Source organism: Hyposmocoma kahamanoa, unplaced genomic scaffold (genome assembly GCF_003589595.1).
Source record: "Hyposmocoma kahamanoa isolate Upper Pololo Valley unplaced genomic scaffold, ASM358959v1 65, whole genome shotgun sequence".
In the NCBI taxonomy this organism is placed as follows: domain Eukaryota; kingdom Metazoa; phylum Arthropoda; class Insecta; order Lepidoptera; family Cosmopterigidae; genus Hyposmocoma; species Hyposmocoma kahamanoa.
The window spans coordinates 8,329,528-8,351,703 of record NW_020653853.1 but is presented as its reverse complement, the minus strand read 5'-3'; the positions used below and the strand labels follow the sequence as shown (position 1 = coordinate 8,351,703).

At 39.5% G+C, this 22,176-nt stretch overlaps 1 protein-coding gene across 1 annotated transcript in view; it reads right to left on the bottom strand.

The window, feature by feature from the left end:
* The window catches only part of LOC113231392 (synaptotagmin-15-like), a 145,841-nt gene that overhangs the window by 108,736 nt on the left and 14,929 nt on the right, over nt 1-22,176 (bottom strand). Inside the window, exons 2-3 of the mRNA XM_026465692.1 lie at nt 5,949-6,110; nt 1,249-1,440 (exon numbers count right to left, since the gene is read on the bottom strand). Of these exons, the coding sequence (XP_026321477.1) occupies nt 1,249-1,440; nt 5,949-6,090 (334 nt within the window). The 5' untranslated portion in view covers nt 6,091-6,110. The remainder of the gene's footprint in view (nt 1-1,248; nt 1,441-5,948; nt 6,111-22,176) is intronic.

Below are 22,176 nucleotides of genomic sequence, written 5' to 3'. Positions count from 1 at the left end.
TAGACCAGAAAAACGCAGATGTTACGGCGGTATTCTAGATAATCGAATAACCTGATCCCGTGAGTGCTACCCGATATAAGTGCTAAAGGATAGTTTAAATCGAAAATGGAAAGAAAGTCGCACTTGACAACTATTATAGTATTATCTCAAAAATTGCGTTATTTATAGTTTATCTCAAAATTGCGTAATATATTAACAGTTTATCTCCAAAATTTCGCTATGTTTATATGTCATTCGTATACGATTTAATTTCATCGTGACAGAGCAACACTGTCGCTTTGAAATTAAATAGGCAATATAATATAATTTAAAGCAATTTTGATATAATATTATGTTAGTTTTCATGTGCGATATATAAAAAAATAGATCGTAGTTGTTTTTCGTTTTGTATGCAAATAGAGATAACACGAATTGGCTTTGTACCAATCATGGTAAAACTGACTATTATTAAAATAACCTCACGTACAGATAGCATGATAAAGAGAAAGAAAAAACATATCGTAATATTCGACGTGTATCGGATGTTAGTTACATAACCAAGGCCTGTACTGTGACCAGTAATTGATTTATTGTGATTATCGAGGTTGGAATTCGGCATAGTAGAATAAGATCACTAGTGTAACTACCGCCTGTTCGACGAATCAATGCCTACACGTAGGGTTGCCACATTATAATTTTAGTTATACTTACAGATTGCAAAACATAATTTGAAGAAATTAAGGTATTCACCACAGTATTCTCGAGCTATATATAAATTACCTTTTCATCACACTTGCACGTATATAGTACGAGTGCATTACCTGTATTACCGACCATGACTAGAACGAGAACAAATCAGGCCTGAGGGTATTATTTAGGGCGTTATAGTCAAGTTGGCCTGCACTTACCATGGCTGCCTATATAAAGCCATGTAAGCTTATTTCACGTAGCTACATTCAAGGCTAAACTAAGAAAATACGGGCAGTAGTAACGTGCTGTCACTCGATGCTAGTCTCTTATTTAGAATTTACAGTAATAAATTACAGTTGAGTTTAAAATATTGTCATCGTTCTCAAATGTTGCGGAAGTTGCCTTAACAACAAATGCTATTAACACGTTACTCAAGAGCATCAAAAGTGGAGTAAGGAATGTAACCAACTGATAACGCTGGGTTCAATCAACATTTTAACTAACACAAAAATTTGCAGTTAACCATGAAAATAGTACGTAAATGCGTAAATTCTTACGTTATTGACATCAAATACTTACCTCTCAGATTAACGGCATTAGCAGTCGAGAATCCGGACACAGAGCTCACAGTAGGTGCCTGATCGAAAGTAGGAGCTGAACTGTCCACTTGCTCAAGAGCCTCTACACGTTGCGCCTTCGCTGGCTCTTCGTATTCTACACGACTGTCATAGTATTCTTCGTTCTGTCCACCTTGATAGTCGGTTTCGTAACCTATGAAATAACAACAAGTTTTAACACAATCTCATATTTGTTTTTCTGCCTTCATGTTTTGATTGTTTAGATACCTACTTTTACTTTGTAGACATTAATATACAAATAAATAGTAAAGTGGTTTTTGATAGTAAGTGAAACGCCTTTAAATCGCAAAAACCGCTGGGGCACTGCCATTGCTGCACTCGTCACCCCAAGAGACATAAAGTTGGCAAGTCATGTGTGTCTGTAATTTCACCAGCACCTTAGCCCTTCAAAACTGAAACGCAGTAATGTTCGTATTACTGCTTGACGGCGAAAAGAGGTATGGCGCAACGATATCTATGTATGATATCAGGGTATGGCAACAATATGTCCCTAGACGATCTCTTTTACTGCTATTAAAAGTACAATCTTATACTAAAAGACAGTCCGTATTACGTTAAAGCTTAAAACTGTTCATACTTCATGTACATAAGTAAGTAGGGTTTCAAAAGAGATGGTACCATTTAAAAAAAGTTATAAATGTTGATTATTCTCTATTCTGACCCTCACCTACACTACAAATTTTACTCTATCTATTGAAAATTAAACTATTTTTCATCGTCAGTATATGAGGGTCTTAAGAACTCGATATTTACTGAACTACCCATAACCCACGAGTCACGACCCCACTCAGGCCTTAGTTCACTACGCTGTTGTTAGGCCTTTAAGCTCTTCTTGAGATAAAATGTTTCTGTACCATTAAAATTATTTTATTAGTATGTTCTTTTATCTTTAAAATTTTAATGAGTGTATATTTTTTAATTGCGGCGCCCTAACAGGGTCATGTTGATAATATTTTAATTTTAAGAGCTTTATGTAACAATGTAAGCAATAAACCCCTTACTTTCTCAAACTCGTATCTTAAAGCACAAAGTAACTGAAATGCAAAAAGTGGATTGTGCATACAAATTTTGCAGGCCGATTTCACATCATATTTCCTTCATATTCACACACTGGCTTTTACCTATTCTTAAAGTAATACATCCAAACACCCTTGATAAGAAATTTAATATAAATAGAAAGTTTTGCCATCTCCTGAATAATCAATCTTTATAAGATACGAGTTTGAGAAAGTAAGGCATCGTTTATATTGACTTTGAAATGCTATTAGTCAGAAAATATACGATACCTATACAAAATTGTTTACTATACAGCGCAAAAATAACCAACCAGCATTTTTCCACTGGCGTAGCTCCGTTCGCAAACATTCTGTTTGTGAGACGCTTGCTTGGTGGTTTAGAATAGAGGGGGAAAGAGAAGAAATTAGTAATCCGGAGTATTGGGAACGTATTTTATGTAACGATTGACAACAACGAACAAAAGCTTAACGGCAAAAGGAATACAAAATTTACATGAATAAAAAAACAGACTGCATCAAAAAGAATGTGTTCGCACATTGTATTTATTATCTTTTTCACAAGTTATAATCCATATTGAACCGATATCCTTGTCATATTTTTCTTCTACGTAGTTTAATCAAAGTCCAAGTCAAATAATCATTTATTCTATATGTAAAAATTTTTACACTTGAAAACGTAATTTTTACTGCTCGTTCTCTGCGCTGACCTCTCTGAGAAGAACGAGCAAGAAACTCTGGGGATTGCTCTTTTCAAATACATTTAAATGCTAAGAAATACACTTTGAATCATAATTGTGTGGAATCTGGATTTATGTTGTCTTTCCATACATCTTTATCTAACTTTCCTCAATTTGGTAATATGACTTTTCATATACAATACTTTAAACTTAAGAAATGACAATCTTAATATAATACTCAGGAATCTTACTGTAAAAACGTATACAGGTCCCCATAAAAGAATCGTTTACCTTAGTTAAACGAAATCGCGGTACAAAGAGTTTGGACTTAGTTCTAAGGTTAATAATATGGATATTTTTTTCTTAATTAAATTATGTATATTTTTACGGACGTACAAAATATTTAAGTAAATGTACTGTGATGTCACAGTCATGATACCAGTCTCCTTAAACTTTTCTCTGAGAGAAACCCGACAACCTAAACTCTACACAGAACCAATCGCGCTAACGGCTTGCCTTTTACTTATATTATACTCGTATATTCTTTTAGCCACTGTTGAAAGCTAGATAGGAACTTAACTTGTCTTGTTTAATAAACCTTTCACTATCATATTTTCCTGCTTTGTTAAAAGCAAGCGAATATAAATAAGCAAACTCCACAAGATTGTAAAAGTGCAATTCAAGTTTTAAATCATGTTGTTCAGTATTCAAAGTTAATTAAGTTATATTTTTAACTAATTAGGTTACTTCGCTTATTAATTACACAAACTATGTTTTAACCAACTTCGTTTTGATTAAGTCACAGACCACATAAATACTTTCTTCTGTGGATAAAGTGTACATAGTTTGGTAGCACGATGTAGTAGAATAGATAATTAGTAAATTGCGTTCAAGTAATGAGTTTACTGTTTAGGTAATTCAGTGGCTATTATTATTATTTAAATATTCTATAATATTATCACAACGCATTACATATGTAATATTTCAAGATAATGTATTCGAATACAAATAATACAATTGCTACCAAAATTAGGTAGAGAGAGCTAACCTGAAAATTACCCATTTCGGTTTTATTTCTTTGTGTCCCCAAATCAAGTATAATAATTTAGTCGTTTAAGTTTTACGTTAGAAAAGGACTCCTTTTTGATGATATAAAATTCTACGACATAATGAAGAGACTGAGTAACGTAATGCATTATCAGTATTTATTATCTATTTATTTACTGGAATTTTTCAATATGAGTGTCTAGGAAGCAGTACCAATAGAGCTCCTTGTGAAAAAGTTCGTCCAGGGAAGTACTGCCACCTTATCTATTACTGCCGCCAAGCAGTAATTTCAGCATTACTATGTTCCAGTTTGAAGAGTAAGGGTGCTGGTGAAATTACAGGTACATGGGACTTGTCAACTTATGTCTCAGAGTGACGGGTGCAGAGGTAATGCTCTCAGACCTTTGCGATTTAAAGCTCTGAGTGGCACTGCAACCGGTTTGGACAGGCGTGTAGCTTATCATCAGGTGCACGACTTGTTCGTCACTTCATGATGAATATTGGTTTTGCGTAACCATTATTTGTTGAAATGGGATTGTGCGTATTTTTGGTAAATAATTCCAGATTAAAGACGATAAAACCGTTTATTGTTATATAAGACAATAGTATATTATAATAGACTTAAGTTAACAAGTCGCATGTGCCTGTAATTTCACTAGCACCCTTATCCTTCAAAATTGGAACTCACATTACTGTTTGGCGGCAGAAATAGGTAAGGTGGCAGTACTACTCTGGACGAACTCTTTCACAAGGAGCTCTACTGCTACTTCTAGGTTAGAATTATAATGTATATTTTTTCACACTCTAAATATTTTATACAATCGCATGTTATCCAAAAATTTATAGTTGTACCAGGCCACTTTCCGTGGACAGTCCGTTGACTCGTGGCAAAAATATTGGTGCCATAATTTGCTAAATACCTGATTTAAAACACCAAATTTAAGTCCTTACCACTCGGTTTTGAAATTAGACGAAGCAGTAGCTTATGCAATCCATATCTGCATCTTCAACTACTTAGGGCATAATACTGCCCTAAAAACTGCTCAAGGTTAACATCAAAAATGCTTTTAACTCTGTGTTTTAAGAGGTTGAGCCGCGTGCGCCAGAAATCTATCTTCTTCCGTGCCATAGTAAACCCTTTACACTGCACAACTAAACAACATTTTAGGAGTCAATGCAGACAGCGTCTTATTTTTTCTTATGATATCAAGTGACGGGACGAACAAGTCGCCTATCCATACCAGTTGCACTGCCGCTCAGAGCTTTAAATCACAGAGATCTGAGGGGCACTGCTACGGCGCCCGTCACCCTGATACATAAGTTGACAACTCCCATGTGCCTGCAATTTCACCAGCACAGTTACCCTTCAAAACCGAAACACAGTAATGCTGACATTACTGCTTTGCGGCAGAAATAGGCAAGGTGGCACTACTTCCCTGGACGAATTCTTTCAAAAGGTCCTCGACTGCTACGAAAAGTATTTCAGATAAGTGTAATAATAGACCTGTGCATTTCCTGAACGGAACTATTATGTACTAGATGGTAAAGTAAAACATTAAAATAGTGTTCTCTCTCTTTCTCTCTGCTCATAAGTTTTTAGCTTAATTTCACATGAGAATATCGGAAAATCAATTCCTTCTTCAATAGCACAACATTTTCAACGGAGTTAACATTCAAGTGTATTTTTTTCCATTTGCGTAATGGAAAGTCTTCACTGCCGAATCAGTATTCAGTACTTTTGCGATATTAAGAAGGTAGTTTTAACATGGCAAATGTAATGACGTCTGTGGAACACAAGATCTTTAATTTTTTGTAACTAAGGTTCAAATCGGAACGCAGCAGTTCTGCTTTTGGTAGGATAAACGAAAAAATAAAAACTTTAACATTAAAAAATAACTCACCCGCTTGATACTCCTGCTGCCTTAATATTTCAGAAGGGTCTAAAGGAGCATACCACGGCCTCCTTGGTAAGACCTTCTTGGTGTTCACCGTCCGTTCACCATCTTCTAGATTTTTATAACTCGATGGTGACAGGTTTAACATCTCTAAACATTTGTCGAGACCTGTAATAGAGAAGTTTAATTAGTTACATGCTACTCAAGGATATATTTAGAGAAACGCTAATAAATGATTGGACCAGAACATGTAATCGAAATGAAAAGATGAGTGAAGTCATTCTTTTTTTAAATTCAACTTTCTGGTATAGATACATGGCCAGTGGTTCACATGAACATTGGTATCATAATTATTATTTATATATGCCACGTATACCAGAAATTTCATTTGAAAAAAGAATAGCACCTATCGTCCTTTCATTTCGATTACACGTTCTGGTATATGTAGCTAGTAATTCAAAACATTTTTATCATATTTCAATCTAAGTTACGTGCCTGTCCATAACAGTTGCAGTGCGATTCAGAGCCTTAAATCGCAAAGATTTGAGGGACACTGCCACTGTGCCTGTCACCCAGAGACATAACCTAAGCACCCTTCAAAACCGGAACACAGTAATGCTGACATTACTGCTTGGCGGTAGAAATAGGTAAGGTGGCAGTACTACCATGGACCAATTCTTTCACAAGGAGGTCTATTGCTACTAGAATTTAAATTTATAAATGTACATATGTACGACTAAACGTTTTGTATGAATTCCTCCTTGACGATCCCCCCACTGCTGAGCACAGGGTTCCTCTAAGGGCAGCTTTTAGTCTATTGACCAATACACTGGCGCAATGCGGCTTAGTAACTTCACACGTTTTTTTAGACAAGAAATTCTAAAATGACAAGTAATAAAAAAACTCTCGTGTATAAAAGCTGCAAATACAGCGTCCCGTTCTGATTTTATTTACCACGCCGGTAAAGCAAACACTGCATAAGTATTTCAATGTGTGTTTGCTGTAACTTTTGCCGTCGAAGTTAATAGGTACCTACGAGAGGATTTGCTCGATATAAGATGTTAAAACGCACAACATTCAAAGTTTGTCGGTTCGTGAACAAACTTTTCTTGAAAATGAGATTAGCTGAAGACAAAATTGTGTTATTAATAATGTATCTCCTTTATAACGTTTTGAATAACTAGAGTTATTGATTGTAATGAATATACCATGATATTCGTTTATTTTTGTGAAATTATTTCACTTTTTTGTTGAAATTTAAAATTGTATGCTCGTGTGGAGCTTTTTATATTGTCTTTTAATTGATCACGATACTTTCATATCCAAACTGCTGGCAATTCATGTCGCATTCCCCACTTTCATAATAAGTATATTGTAGTTATATAATGACGATAATATGTATATAATGCATTGGCCTTATTTCTTGAACAATAATAATATCAAACTTTAATGTGTATGTAGGTATATATATACCCTATTACCTTTTTATCTACCTACCACATCCTTTTTCATCCAAATTCCGTACCTTTTCCATAATCTGTAACTCTATTTCCCTAATCTTTTGATTGGGTAAATGCGAAGCCAAAGCCATTTATATTATAAAAAAAAATATAAAGATCGAACACAGAGAAGAATTCGTTTTTCCTTACAAATTTTTCTGTGTCAGTTACGTACATGCAAGGCACTTTACAGTTCTTTATTTTTTGTTTTAACGGCTTTTTTACCGTAGCGCTACCTGTGAGAAGTCTATGAAAGTTTTTTCTTCACTCACCTAGTAGAACTAGCACGAACAAGCGCAACTTGCGCGAGAGCGACATACAGCGCTAGATTTCTATGCGAGAATAACAATATCTAGCGCTTTGTGTCACTCTCGCGTTATTCACGCCCTGTCGTGCTAGCCTTATCTTCACAGTTACCAGAGGTTGAAAAGAGGGACGCAGTATAAATTGTAATATTGATTGTAATTACGATGCTTTACTTTACCATGATATTAATTTATTGTTGTGAAATGGCTTCACTTGTATGTAATAATTATTAATAGAAATATAGAACACAACGAATACTTCCTTTGATCTGACAGGACTTGAGCCTGCGTCTGTTTTAATAATCTAGGGCAAATAACCTAGGTGCGGTGGCAGGAGCGCCGACAGGCGTTGGTGAAGTGGCGCGGAGACTGGAACAGCCGTGGAACTCGCGCCAGTGTGCTGTCAATGCGATTCTGCCCAACCTCAAAGTCTAGTTGAGCCAGCGGAAGTGCGTCACCACGTTCCGACCGCCACTGATACTCACCGAGCACGGATGCTTCGGTGAGTATCAGAATCGGATCGGATGCTAGTCAACGACGCAGTGCCACCACTGTGGGAGGGACCAGCATTCGCCCAGCACAAGCTGCAGGAATGCCCCGCGTGGATCTCCGAGAGGAACATCCTGGTTGCCCGGATCGGGCGAAATCTCTCTCCGCCAGGCATAGTATCGGCTATGTTGGCGGATCAAGAATCCCATGAAGCAGTGCTCTTCTTCTGTGAAGCAGTGATGCTTCAGATCCTTCTACTCGAGCGTGATCGAGAGAGGGCCGATCCGGCTCGGCGGTGGTGTACCTTAGGGGCTGCGGGCTGCTAAAGTTGGCGTTCCCGCTCAGTGAAATACTCAAATTCCCATACAATTTTGTCCACAAGCGAAGAATTTTCGTTTGTTACTGAAAGAAACGTGGTGCAAATAGAGCTAAATAGAGTAAAAGTCATACAGTGAACGTTTCACATTTTTAAACTCCATTCCAACATGACACGGAAAATGAGTTAGGAAATGGAAATGGAAACGCTGCAAAGGTATCGATGTCGACAGTTATATTCGCTTCACACAAACATCTTAACATCTCTTAGCAGGTGAAATAATGACATGCGACATGCATGATACCACTTGATGTAGATATAGACGTAGTGCATTTAGAAATGTCAAAGAAGTACAGCGTCATAAAAAATCGTCGGTTATTGAAATAACACAATTAAATAACAAATATAAAAATAAAAAATATAGAATGTGCAATCGAGTTTGCCTTTTGGGCCAACACAAGCATACATTTGCTTAAAGGGAGGACCTGATCTACCATTGTTAAACCAAATTGAGAAATAAATAAATTTTTAATTTTTTTAATTTTGGGTTGATTGTTTATCAACCCACAAGGCAAACGGCCACCGCCGTCGCCACAGCCGCCCCGAGGTTGCTTCACTCCGCCGCGGCCCCCGAATCGACACCGGGCCTCTCCCCGGCCCGAAACGCGCCTGCTGACCCGCGGTTCAACAAGAAGGCCAAGAGGGAGGCTCCCCCGCCGAAGGCTACTGCTGCCCCTCCTGCGGCGCCCCCTGCTGTTCCCGCCGTCCCTGCCGCCCCTGACGCGGCGGCCTCCATGCCGACTGACCAGGCGGAAACGCCCTGGTCACAGGTAGTCGGCCGCAAGGCCAGGATGGCCAAAACGGCAGCTGCCGCCATCCAAGCGGCACGGGCCCCCAAGATGGCTCCCAGACCCAGGGCTCTCGCCACCCCGAAATCATCGACGGTGGTGATCACGCTGAGGCCCGAAGCGGTGGCGGAAAAGGGGGTCACTTACAAAGGGGTCCTAGAGGCGGCGACCGCTGCGGTCGATTTATGCAGCCTCGGCATCCCGCACGTGCGGGTGCGGAACACCCAGACGGGTGCACGCATAGTTGAGGTGCCCGGGGCGACCAGCGCAGAGAATGCCGACACCCTGGCGGCAGCTAGAGGAGGTGATAGGGGGGTTGGCGGCAGTAACGCGGCCTACCAAAACCGACGCTGTAAGGGTCACCGGCTTTGACGAGTCGGTGACCCCGGAGAAGATCCGGACGGTGGTGGCTGCCCAGGGCCAATGCCTCCAGTCCGCCGTGAGCGTGGGAGCCGTCAGGCTAGCCCCCAACGGGAGGGGGTCAGCCCTCGTCCGCTGCCCAGTGACGGCGGCCCAACGGGTGGCGGCTGCCGGCCGCCTATTGGTGGGGTGGTCCTCCGCCGGGGTCCATGTGATGGAGCCCCTCCCAGATTGGCCACACCAGAGCCCTCTGCCCGACCAGTGTGGACAGGAGCGGGGAAGCAGAGGCTTCAGGTGTGGCCAGGTGGGACACCCGTCCTCCGGGTGCTCGGCGACCCCGCAGTGTTCGGTCTGCACCGCGACCCGCCGTCCAGCGGACCACGTAATGGGGGGCGATCTTGCGCTCCCCCCCCCCCCATCAAGGGCAAGCCGGCGGGGACCTCAGACCCCCTCCCTATTGAGGGACAATGTATGTAGCAGTGATGCCAGCACGCCACCATACTATACTGCAGGGCAACCTCAACCACTGCGCCAGGGCACAGGACTTATTGGTCCAGGCCATGGCGGAGTGAGGGGTTGCGGTGGCTGCTGTGGCGGAGCCATACTCTGACCCCCCGCGGTGGAACTGGGCGGGGGATCGGGAGGAGACGGTGGCCATAGTGGCATCGACTGCCGGGAACTCCCCCCTCTAGCGGTGAAGGAACGCGGGTCAGGGTTCGTGGCGGCGAGGTGGGGAGAAGTCATCCTAATTGGGGTGTACTTCTCTCCTAATCGCTCCCTGGCCCAATTCCAGGCGTTCCTGGAGACCCTAGAGAGGGCGGTGAGGAGGGCAGCTCCGGCGCCGGTGTTGGTGATGGGGACCTCAACGCCAAGAGCGCTGCGTGGGGTTCCCCGGTCACCAATGCCAGGGGGCCAGAGTTGGAGGATTGGGCGGCAGCCTTAGGGCTGGTCGTTCTCAACCGGGGTCATGCCAGCACGTGCGTGCGGCGAAATGGGGGGTCGATCGTGGACGTCACGTTCGAGACCCCCTCACTAGCCGCGCGAGTATCCGGCTGGCAGGTCCTGGAGGACGAGGAGACCCTCTCCGACCACAAATACATACGGATGAGGGTCTCCCATATGCCGCCCACGACGGCCTCCAACACGACCCCCAGGGGGGGGCTTTCCCAAATGGGCACTCACCCGCCTGGACCTTGAGCTCGCAGAGGAAGCAGCTATGGTCCAGGCATGGTGGCCCCCCCACCGGCCAAGGTCGACGTGGAGCAGAGGGCGGTCAAGTTCAGGGAAGACTTGACCGCCGTCTGCGAGAGGGCCATGCCCAGGGTCTGAGGGACCCCGGGCAAAAAGAGGGTGTACTGGTGGACCTCGAGGTCGTCGTGCCGAAGACGGATGTGGCCGTATTCGGTGGGCGGGGTAGAGGTTGGGCGGTGCCGGCAGCCGCCCACATCTCCATCGCGGGAGTATCAGTCCCGGTCAAGTCCCAGATGAAATATCTCCTGGACCGGCGATGGAACTTCGGGGAGCATTTCCGGCAACTTGCTCCCCGAATAGTGGGCGCCGCATCAGCGTTGGGCAGGCTCCTGCCCAACCTCGGGAGGCCGGGAGCCCCGTGCAGGAGGCTATACGCCGGGGTGGCCCGGAGTATGGCCTTATACGGGGCTCCCATTTGGAGTGGGGTCCTATCAGCGGCGACGAAGTCGCTGCTGAGGAGGCCCCGGAGGGTGGTCGCCCTGCGAATGTGCAGGGCGTACATGACGGTGGCCTGCGCTGCCGCATGCGTCCTCGCCGGTACTCCGCCGTGGGATCTCGAAGCTGAGGTCCTGGCGGAGGTCCGCACCTACCGGCGGGGAATGAGGGACCGAGGCGAGCGACCCGCTCCCCAAGAGGTCGAGCGGAAGCGCCGCCTCGCGGCACAGCGCATGCGGGACCGGTGGAAAGAGGGCTTGGCGGATCCCCCCTATGGCGCTCGTACCATAGGGGCGATCCGCCCTGTCCTCGTAGAGTGGGTAAACCGGTCCCACGGGCCACTGTCGTACCACCTTGTGCAGGTGCTGACTGAGCACGGGTGTTTCGGTCACTACCTGCACAAGGTGGCGAGGAGGGAACCGTCCCCGTCGTGTAACGAGTGCGGCGCTGCGGATGACACCGCGCAGCACACCCTAGAGGTGTGCAGCCGGTGGGATGGGCAGCGCCGCACTCTGACGGGGACTGTAGAGCAGGACCTCTCGCTGCCGAGCGTGGTTGCCGCCATGCTCGGTAGCAAGGAGTCCTGGGAGGCGGCGGCCTCCTTTTGCGCAGAGGTTATGTAGCAAAAAGAGGCCGTGGAGCGGGTGCGTGAGGACGCGGCGGACGCGCACCCGTTCCGGTGCAGACGTACGGGGAGAAGGCGAAGGCAGTTCGCTGCTCGCCTAATCCCCTAGTGAGACCAGCGGGCTCTGGACAGGGACTCCGGAGCCTGCATTGCACGGCCTCACTCGTCTGGGGGGCGGGTCGGAGGACAACCGACTCGCCCCTCCGTTGGCGCGGCACAAGCTAGGGTGGCCGGGCGGCGTCGTGGTGAATGTTCACCGATCCCACGGCGCCGACTCAACCGGCGAGAGGGTAACCCGGGGGGGTTTTAGTGGGGTAGGCCCTCCAGTCTGGAGGGAGAGTCCCCACATAACCCCTGAGTCTCCCTGGGCTCAGGGGTATCCATAAAGATTTCCCCCCCGTGAAAAAAAAAAGGGTTTCATTAGAGGACAGGGTTTAGGCCACTGGCCGCTACGCTGACCAAATTTACAACGTCTTGAATTGTTTTTGGTGTAATTGTTACTTAGACTATTTTTTAACGCACACACACTTAGTCCAGCACTAGGGAAATCCTGTATTGCGGGTGCGATGGATACATAGACAGAATTATGAACCTCCTTCGGCGTTTTTGTTTATTTTCTTTCACTGTTAGCGATAGGTATTGCTATTAAACGATCAAAAATATATGTAACTTCAAAATTAAAATGGGTAATGACCTCGGTGGTCCCACGGATTGCACTATGGGTGCTGATTGAGGAGGTCCCAGGTTCGATTTCCGGTAGGACCAATTTACGAAATTAACTTTTCTAACTTTAGTTTGGGTATTCCGAGTAGTGTCTCGGTATGAACTTGGTTGGTCTGATACTCATAGTATAGGGAATTCCCTGGTTTGAGATCAAGTAATTGGTGAGGATATCTGGCATTTTGTTACATTATCTATTTAAGATTATTTATAAAATATTAAAAACCTCGCAAGAACTTTAACTCAGCCAAGAACTTCGTCACTGAATCCACGTCTGTAATTTCATCAGCACCCTATCACTTCAAAATCGGAAAATAGTAATTTTCATATTACCCCTTGGCGGAACTTTGGCAGAAATAACATTATAGTGTATGTCATCGACACGACAAGAAGATAGTATAAAGAGCTAGATACAAACTAGATACGAGCCAAAAAACCGGTCGCGCGTTTTCCGTAATGTCAAACGTATCTTTTTTTTATTTACCAAGTGAAGGGACGAACAAGTCGTGTAGATAGATAGATAGTAAGCGACACGCCTGTTCATAACAGTTGCAGTACCACTCAGAGCTTCAACTCTTGCTATGTCTATATATCTATGCACTCATCAGTGCAAACCCTGTCTTATGTCGAAGCACTGATCTGTGCAAAAATTAAAAGACCAACGTTTTACTGAATTTGAGATTAAATACATTGATATGGAGTTAAAAACGTAGTTTTTCTTAAATCCCAATAAATAAACCAATCACAAACATGCATCATTCTTTGAACAAAGCGTTGAAAACCGTTATTTCAATCAGTTCAAATTTGAACATCGACAAGTTGAGTGCGAAGCGTGTTCCTATATTAAATTGTTTAAAATTTATAGAAAACCTTTTTAAGCAAAGTTAAAGGGGCACTGCCACTGCGCCCGTCGCCCAGGCATAAGTTGACAAGTCCCACGTACCTGTAATTTCGTCGTATGTTATCGAATTTAGTTTGTAGGTTACACGATTTCTATAAATATAATTTAAATTATCTTATAAAAAATTGCTTCTATGCCGTACCGCAGCAATGTGAATTGAGCCAAACGGATGTTGTACGCACTATACGTTGTAATCTTAATTGACAATGAATCGCAAACCGATTTGCAGTAAGGCCGATGCTATTGTCATCAATAAAAAAGTTATTTAAATTGTGCCAGTAAATTGTTTCCAGTTCATTTTGAATGTGACGACCGATAATGCCATCTCCAATCAAATCAAACGTTAACTACCTTCAATGTTTAATTGTTCTTTGTAAGAGCGTTTATATTTTTCTCATAATTTCAATTTGATAGTGGACTGAAAACAGGGAAATAGGACACCGAATAAATTGATTTCATACCTAATATATTATGCGTATAGTAAATACAAAGAACACTTACAATAATAGCAGTAGAATATTTTAAAAAGAAACAAATAATACGAAACTAATTTAAATTTTAACCACAGACAATCTAATTACAAAGGATTGTAATTACTTAAATGTTTGTTTTAATGAGGGGTATGAAATATCTAAGCTTCGAGAAACCCTTTTGAAATATGTAATGCATAATTCTTTTAGCGAAGCTCTCTATGTATTCTTAAATATTAATAACGAGCTTTGTTAAGTAAATCACATGTAGTAAATTTTTTACAGGTTTTTGAAAATGTAAGAATATTATTCTAGATTACTTAGAAATTATTGACAGTCTATGTAGTTCTGAAATCCTGATCACGAGTTGTGAAGACAACCCCTTAAATGCCCTTTAGCATGTCAAAAGCGATCATTCACTTTATTTATTATTATATACGATTATTTGCGAAAACGATACTCTCTAATGTTCCCAGTAACATGCGAAAGTATTATCGTTAGCGTATCGTGGTAAAAGAAACCTTGACGTCTGATGACTTCAGGGGTTGTAAACTTTTACATAGTTAGCAAAAAGGTGACGCGCTTCTAGCGTGAAAAGTACGAATAAGTTAAAAGTTACCTTTTTTAGAGAACCGTAGTTTTAATGGATGTAAAATAAAAATTCATAATTGTGTATTTTCTATTTTTAACCGACTTCAAAAAAGGAGGAAGTTCTCAATTCGAGTGTATATTTTTTTGTTTTTTTTGTATGTATGTTACACGATAACTCCGGTATTTGTGAACCGATTTGCATAACTCTTTTTTTTGTTGGAAAGAGGGTACCTCCATAGTAGTCCCATTTCATTTTGAAGAATATCATCCACCTCTAAAGGTGGCTGATCACGCATGAACATTCATTTTTATAAATAGCGCCTATGTTTTACTTAACCGCTCACGCGATGCGCTCTTCCTACCGCAAAATGGCGGCTATTTGGTTTCGCAAATTCGAAAAGGATTCAGTTTAAATACAGTTTATATAAATAAAAATTATTATTCTGCATTGCTAAATAAATACCCTCCGTACTACCAATAAAACATCTCAAATAAAATGCAGTAATACACCGCAAATCCTGCACTTAAAAAGCACTAATGAAATTTTTTATGTAGGTACTTGGATAAATATGATAATATTACATTATACCGTTTGAGTGGTTCTAACGTTTACCATGAAATTACTCCTTAAAGTATAGTTTATAAACATTTATATTCAGGGTAAACTTAAAATACGCTACTTACGGTATATTTTCAATAAATAAACACCGAAATCACCAGCCCAAACAATAACACACACGATTGTCGTGACGTATTTTTGAAGTTGTTTATTTTTTTTAAATGACAGACCCAGGCATTAAAAACTTTATGGTTTGCTAGAGTAGTTACCAAAATAGCAATTAATATTAGTTATTTTACCTGTTATAACTTCGATATCCGATAAATCGGTATAAAATCATCACCGGCACCTCTAGGTGTGGTATGCGTCTACGGCTGCATGTATCGCTTGAGCGGTTAAGGAGCAATTATTTTAATGATTGGTTTTGCTATTCTCGAATACAAGGCGTTTTTCTCTCTCAATATACTTGAGTAGTGAGAACCGATTTTTATTATCACCTATGTCAAGACCTTTATAGTGGCGAACTAGGGGATATTTCAATAAAACTTGGCAAATAGTTGTAATTCCATGTACTTTTGAGGTCGGTTTTTTAAGTACTCTGTACTGAGATTATAAATTATGAAGTTGAAGAAATTGAATTATATTAATATGCACTGAGTTTTAAACATTAGTTATAACGTAAAGAGGTATATTTAATGTAACGTAACATATATTGTTTATTTTCATTAAACATATTAAATGTATTAAATTATAATTATAATAATACAAATTATATACTTGCAACATGTGAATTCATTGAGTGCTATGTCTTAAATTCTCATTTTTTTTTTATGTCATTGGCCTTCATTATGTTACTTAAGCGATATCAATATTACGACAGCATTATATGATATATGAAAGTCGGATCAGTGATCGCCATTGACATGCTATATGGCACAAGCTATAGTTGCGTAGAAAACGCGGGATGTGTATTAAAATTTTGGCATTACTATTTCTGCACAATTTTGTTATGTTATAAGTTATTGATTGAATGTTAAAAGATTTCTTATTCTCTGGTATTTACATTCAATTTTGCTGTCTATTTGTAATTTGCGGTGCATTGTGGCACTCTACACTCTCTACAAGGACAAAAATCTACATATGGAATTCAATTTTCAATTTCGAATGTGCTAATTAATACATCCTGAAGAAAGTTACCAGTATAATTTGTCTAATTGTTGTTTTTAGAATATTCAAGAATACTTCGACATTTGAGATGTAGTGCCAGTAAATGTTTTTCAATAACCATTGTAAATAATGAATAAATTCATGCCTTATTTTGCGAAAATCCATATTAATAAAAATGGAAGTAAATTAATTTTCTACTTAAATCGTGCAAAATGGAGAGAGAAGAAACATGTGTCGGGAATAGTCGGAATATATTTCTGGTGGTGGTGTTTGTGACTATAGTTGCGCTTGTTTTATTCATGTTATTAATTTTACGCGGAAGGAGAGTGGGAAAATTAACTTCATAAAACAAAATACAACACAAGCGCAGCTATTTAGCACGATATAACCTTCACTGGGTTAATGGAGTAGCAAATTAATTTACTTCAACTTTTATCAATTATTGTGTTAAATTTGTATAATGTAAAATAAATCAATCATTAATGCAAATTGATTATTATATATTGATTATTTTATCATTATCGGAGAATTATCAATATGAATTATTGGAAAACATTCAGCGGTTCGTAACGATAAGGTGTTCACACTATATACTTCAAGTACTACAACGCGCTTCTGCATGACGGAATACTATTGTATCGGCACGCTATGATAGCCGTTTTGACAGATTATAATAGTGAGGTCATATCTCAATTCATTATTGAAAAATTTTCTTTTATTTTTTTTTAGATTTATAACTAGTATTGCAAGGGGTAGCTGATTAAAAAGTTTTAATAAAACGAAAATAAAAATGTTTACTTAAATATCGTCATTTTACTCTTAGACTATTGTAACTAAAGGACATGTTATGTTGACAATATAAATCAGACATTATATGTATATGATGGCATTTCGGCGTTGAAAACACAAACATGTTATTGCCTTTGTTTAACTCTTGCGTGCCGTCTTAAGCCAAAAGAGATAGCATTACATTGGTCTGTGTCAAACACGAGAATCGAAAATACGTAACGTCATCTTAAATGCCAACCGTGTACATGAGGTACATGATACGGTGGTCAAACGGAAGTACATCACATGTGAAAACAAATGTTTTTCCAAAAATTTTATTGAATTATTCGCATGTATTGTAATAAAATGGACAAAAATATTGACCGTGAGAACAATTAAATATTAATAAAAATTCGTCGCTGCAGCATTACGGTATTTGAAAAAGCGAAGATCGACCGAATGTAACATTGTACAGGCACGTGCTAATTTTCTGTCTACACATATTTGAGTAGTTTATTCATAAATCTTGCCAAATTTTGCTTTGGTTTCTTCAGATTGCATGTGTGTTTGTATATTTTGATGATTGTTGTTAACGATTATTTTGAGATAGTGTTGTTCTTAGAAGCGTACATATTAGGGGTTAAAGTATGAAATTGCCGTTTTATTGCAATAGGTTCTTTGAATTTTCATAGAATCTTCATGGTTTGAGGTTTTCGAATGAAACTTTTTTCAAATGGTTTCTGTGATTTTTTTTTTTTAAATTTGAAACATTTGAATATCGACTTTCAATTGTTTTTGTTATTCAATTTAGACAAGAAAGATGGATACTGCGAAAATTCGAGTGATTTTTTAATACGAGTTCCGACGCGGAACTAACGCGGCAGAAACAGCCCGCAATATCAATGCTGCGTTTGGAGAGGGGTCTACTAATGAACACACCGTGCGATTTTGGTTTAAACGCTTTCGTGATGGAAATTTCGACTTAAAGAACGAGCCACGAGGAAGACCGCCCACACAGGTGAATAACGATGAATTAAGAGAGATAGTGGAAGCCGATCCTAGTCAAACTACCCAGGAATTAGCGGCATGGTTTAACGTTACCTTACCCACAATATTGACTCACTTGCGTCAAATCAATAAAATAAAAAAATACGAAAAATGGGTGCCTCATGATTTGACTGATCTGCAGAAAGAAACCCGTGTTGAAACTTGTGTTGCCTTGTTGAACCGGTACAGAAATGAAGGAATATTGGATCGAATTGTAACATGTGATGAAAAGTGGATTCTTTATGATAACCGGAAAAGAAAAATGCAATGGCTGACCCCAGGTCAAATGCCACAACAGTGTCCTAAAGCAAAACTTACCAATAAAAAGGTAATGGTAACTGTTTGGTGGTCTCAGCATGGTGTTATTCACTATAGTTTTCTCCGATCTGGTCAAGCAATAACGGCAGATGTCTATTGTGCCGAACTCCGAACCATGTTGACAAAACTAGCAGTAAAACAGCCCCGACTCATGAATCGATCTTCACCATTATTGCTCCACGACAACGCGAGACCTCACACAGCACGAGAAACCATTTTGACCCTTCAGGAACTGCAGTTAGAAACCATTCGTCATCCTCCGTATTCACCAGACCTTGCTCCAACGGACTACCATTTTTTTCGTGATTTGGACAATTATCTACGTGACAAGAAGTTTTCTTCCCAGGAGGCAGTACAAAATGCTTTCACACAGTTTGTGCAGTCTAGATCGTCGGAGTTCTATCGCAAAGGCATTAATAACCTTCCCATTAGATGGCAGCAATGTATAGATAATATAATGGCAACTATTTTGATTAAATAAATTTGTTAAAAATTTAAAAAATAAACAATTTAGATTTTCAGTACAAATCGGCAATTTCATACTTTAACCCCTATTATTATCGATATTCTGTCATTAAAATAATTCACTACGTGGTTTTTATTATTATTGTTTTTACTATTTCAAGTTTACCTACAAATCAAAAAGAAAAAAGAATGGTTGGAAATCATACTGCCGTATAATAGTGCCGAATATAAACATTGAATCAAAGACCATCTTCAATTATTCGCTTCATTTTGAAGAATCAAATTTTAACATAACTTTGAATGTAACTACATTACATGATAATGCAATACCATCATTAGGTTTATTGGTAAATAATTTTATATTTAATTTATATTAAACAAGACTCATTTACTAGGCATTCTCAGTTCCTGAAAACAAAATTATCCACTCGTTTCCGGTTTTTTCCCACTGACAACTCTAACTACTAAAAATCTTTATTTTATAAAGCCGGCAATATAAAAACCATGTTGGTCTAACGTTGCCGGGTGAAGGCCAATACCAACGTGTAGACAGCCTATTATTCGCCTTGCCCTGCCATCGTTCGGTATCACTCACCTAGCTGACTGAGTGAAGGCGAGCGCCAACGTGTATAGAGCTCGTTTGACGTGACTTGTCACAACGCAGTCGATCGTAACTACTTGTCTCACTTCAAAAAAGTGTCGATTTTTCTACACAAACCAAAGGCGCTCGGCCAATAGTAGTTAATTGACATTGTATAATCAGGCATTTGCATGCTATTTAATATATGCAAAACATGTTAATGCTGACACTGTCTGTTGTTACATCTCCTGTTATACCATGTTTTAAGCAAATAAATGTATGTTAATAATCTTATTATTGATAATATTACTACTTTCATTTATTTCCAAAATTAAATGAAAGTATTAAAGATTCACTTAAATTAGTCACTGGTATTAATTCTATACCAATCCATAAATGCAAAAAAGCTTACACTATTCGGAATCTGATTAAAAATTTATCTATGAAAATATAAATCTTGAGGTTGGAAATGTATAGAATTTATATTTCAAAGTTTTCTCGTTTTATATACTGTCAAATTACAATTATTAATTTTGTCTGTGCAAATTCACCTTTCGTAATATTTGAGTATTTGTAAACACAAAACAATAAATTCAAAATTTTATGTGATATTCCCGGATATTCCCATATAACCTAAAATAGTCCCAAATGGAATATTGAAAAATGTTTGCATATCGATAATGAATTATCGATAGATTATGGTACGACACTAAAGAAATCCGCCATTTGTCCGTTAAATTTTTGTTTAGGTATGCACGTTCATTCCGTAGTTAGGGCAGCTTCTTTCTTTTATTTTTTTCCATCCTCTAAGATTTTACTGCACGCCTCTATTGACAACAATGTATATCAATTAGCTCCTTAAACGTAGTTATGAATTACTACGAATCTTGATGAGCGGACAAACGTCAAAACGGCCATCATAGCGTGTCGGTACTATAATAATAGCCGAGGGCGATTCGTTTGTACCGGCGTACGAATCGCCTAAGGACATCCGCAGATTATAGCTTATGTCATTGCCTTGACATATTGAATCAACCATTCTACCGTGAGACGAATTTCGCTCAGAAACAGATTGACACAATCCCTAAATTCAGATTTGGGCGTCTCAAAGACAACAACAAAGAAAACTTTAGAGACACTCTTGAACTATATATTAGTACTACAGAGATACAAAATACAATAACTAAGGCATAGCGAAAGATAGAGCCAGTTAAAAAGACTTTAAATATTTTAGGCTATACGTCTTCATTAGTATGAAAAATACTATTACTTAGGCTTCACAGTTTGTCGACTTATTCTGTCTTATTTTTTAGCTAGATTTATGGCATTTTAGACAAATTAGAAAAATAATTCAAAGGTGCGGTATTATTAATAAGAGATCATTAATAGCTGAGAACATAAAAGAGAGGAAAACGTACTGTAAAAATAAAACCACCGTAATTACCGGACCTAACCCGTTATCGTATTTCTTGCGTTTGACAAAGTTTTTTAATTTTTTTTTATCTTAGAGTTTGAGTTTCGAAATAATTATTAAAGTTTTTCTTTACTTTTAATTAAGTAGAGCGGGTGAGCGCGATGAAATTCTTGTCGAATAAATGCGCCCTAATAGTTCTATTGGCGGTTTGTTTATTCCGTCATAGCATAAATAATAATTCGTAACTTCGTAACATAATAAGACATCTTTCTTTTGGAAATTTTCATAAGTCCAATTATTTTTAAGTGTACCACTCGACTTTTAGCAAGGAGCCTCGCCTGCAGCCATTAGAATTTCAAAAAAGCATGTAGCAGGCTTGGAGGTAACTCTGGAATAAATTAATACCCCGAATAGTCTTAAAATACGTATGTAAGTAAGTATGAATTGTCAGTCTCTCAGGAAATCTAAAACTTAGTAGTAAAGACTAGTAAACAAGTTTGCTAATAAAATTTGCACGCCCGACTGTCTCCAAGGTCTATGATATTTGAGATAAATATCATTAGCAACAAATGTTTACTTAACAAAATGCAACCTCTGAGTTTCTTACTCATTCTTCCTAGGAGAATCTGTCTTACGAATGACGATTTGAAGTGTAATTTGCTTACCCATGAAATAAAGACTTACTATGTTTCTGGAGTGAAGCATGCCTAATTTTTTATTATATTTTTTTATTTATAATGTTTGAAGATGTGATGAGAATGATAAATTTGAAAAAGATGCAACTTTCTTATTTAAGTTACTAATTAGTGAAGTAACAAATTACTATGACTTCTCTGCTTTAGACGGTAGATATATTAATTTATATGAATGATATTGATTTTTTACTTATTTGCTGTAGTCCGACGACCCCAGATTTGATCTTGTAGATTTACACGATATGTTTGTTTCACAGTAAGAATGTACAAGGTCTCTTATAGTATCATATCAACTTGTATGGCAAGCAAGGTTATTGTCGGTAAGGTATACCACGAAGTTATTGCTAAGTACTTGGACTTGTAGAGTATGGACGCGACCGAATTGACCTGGCATTTGCGGAATTTTCCAAC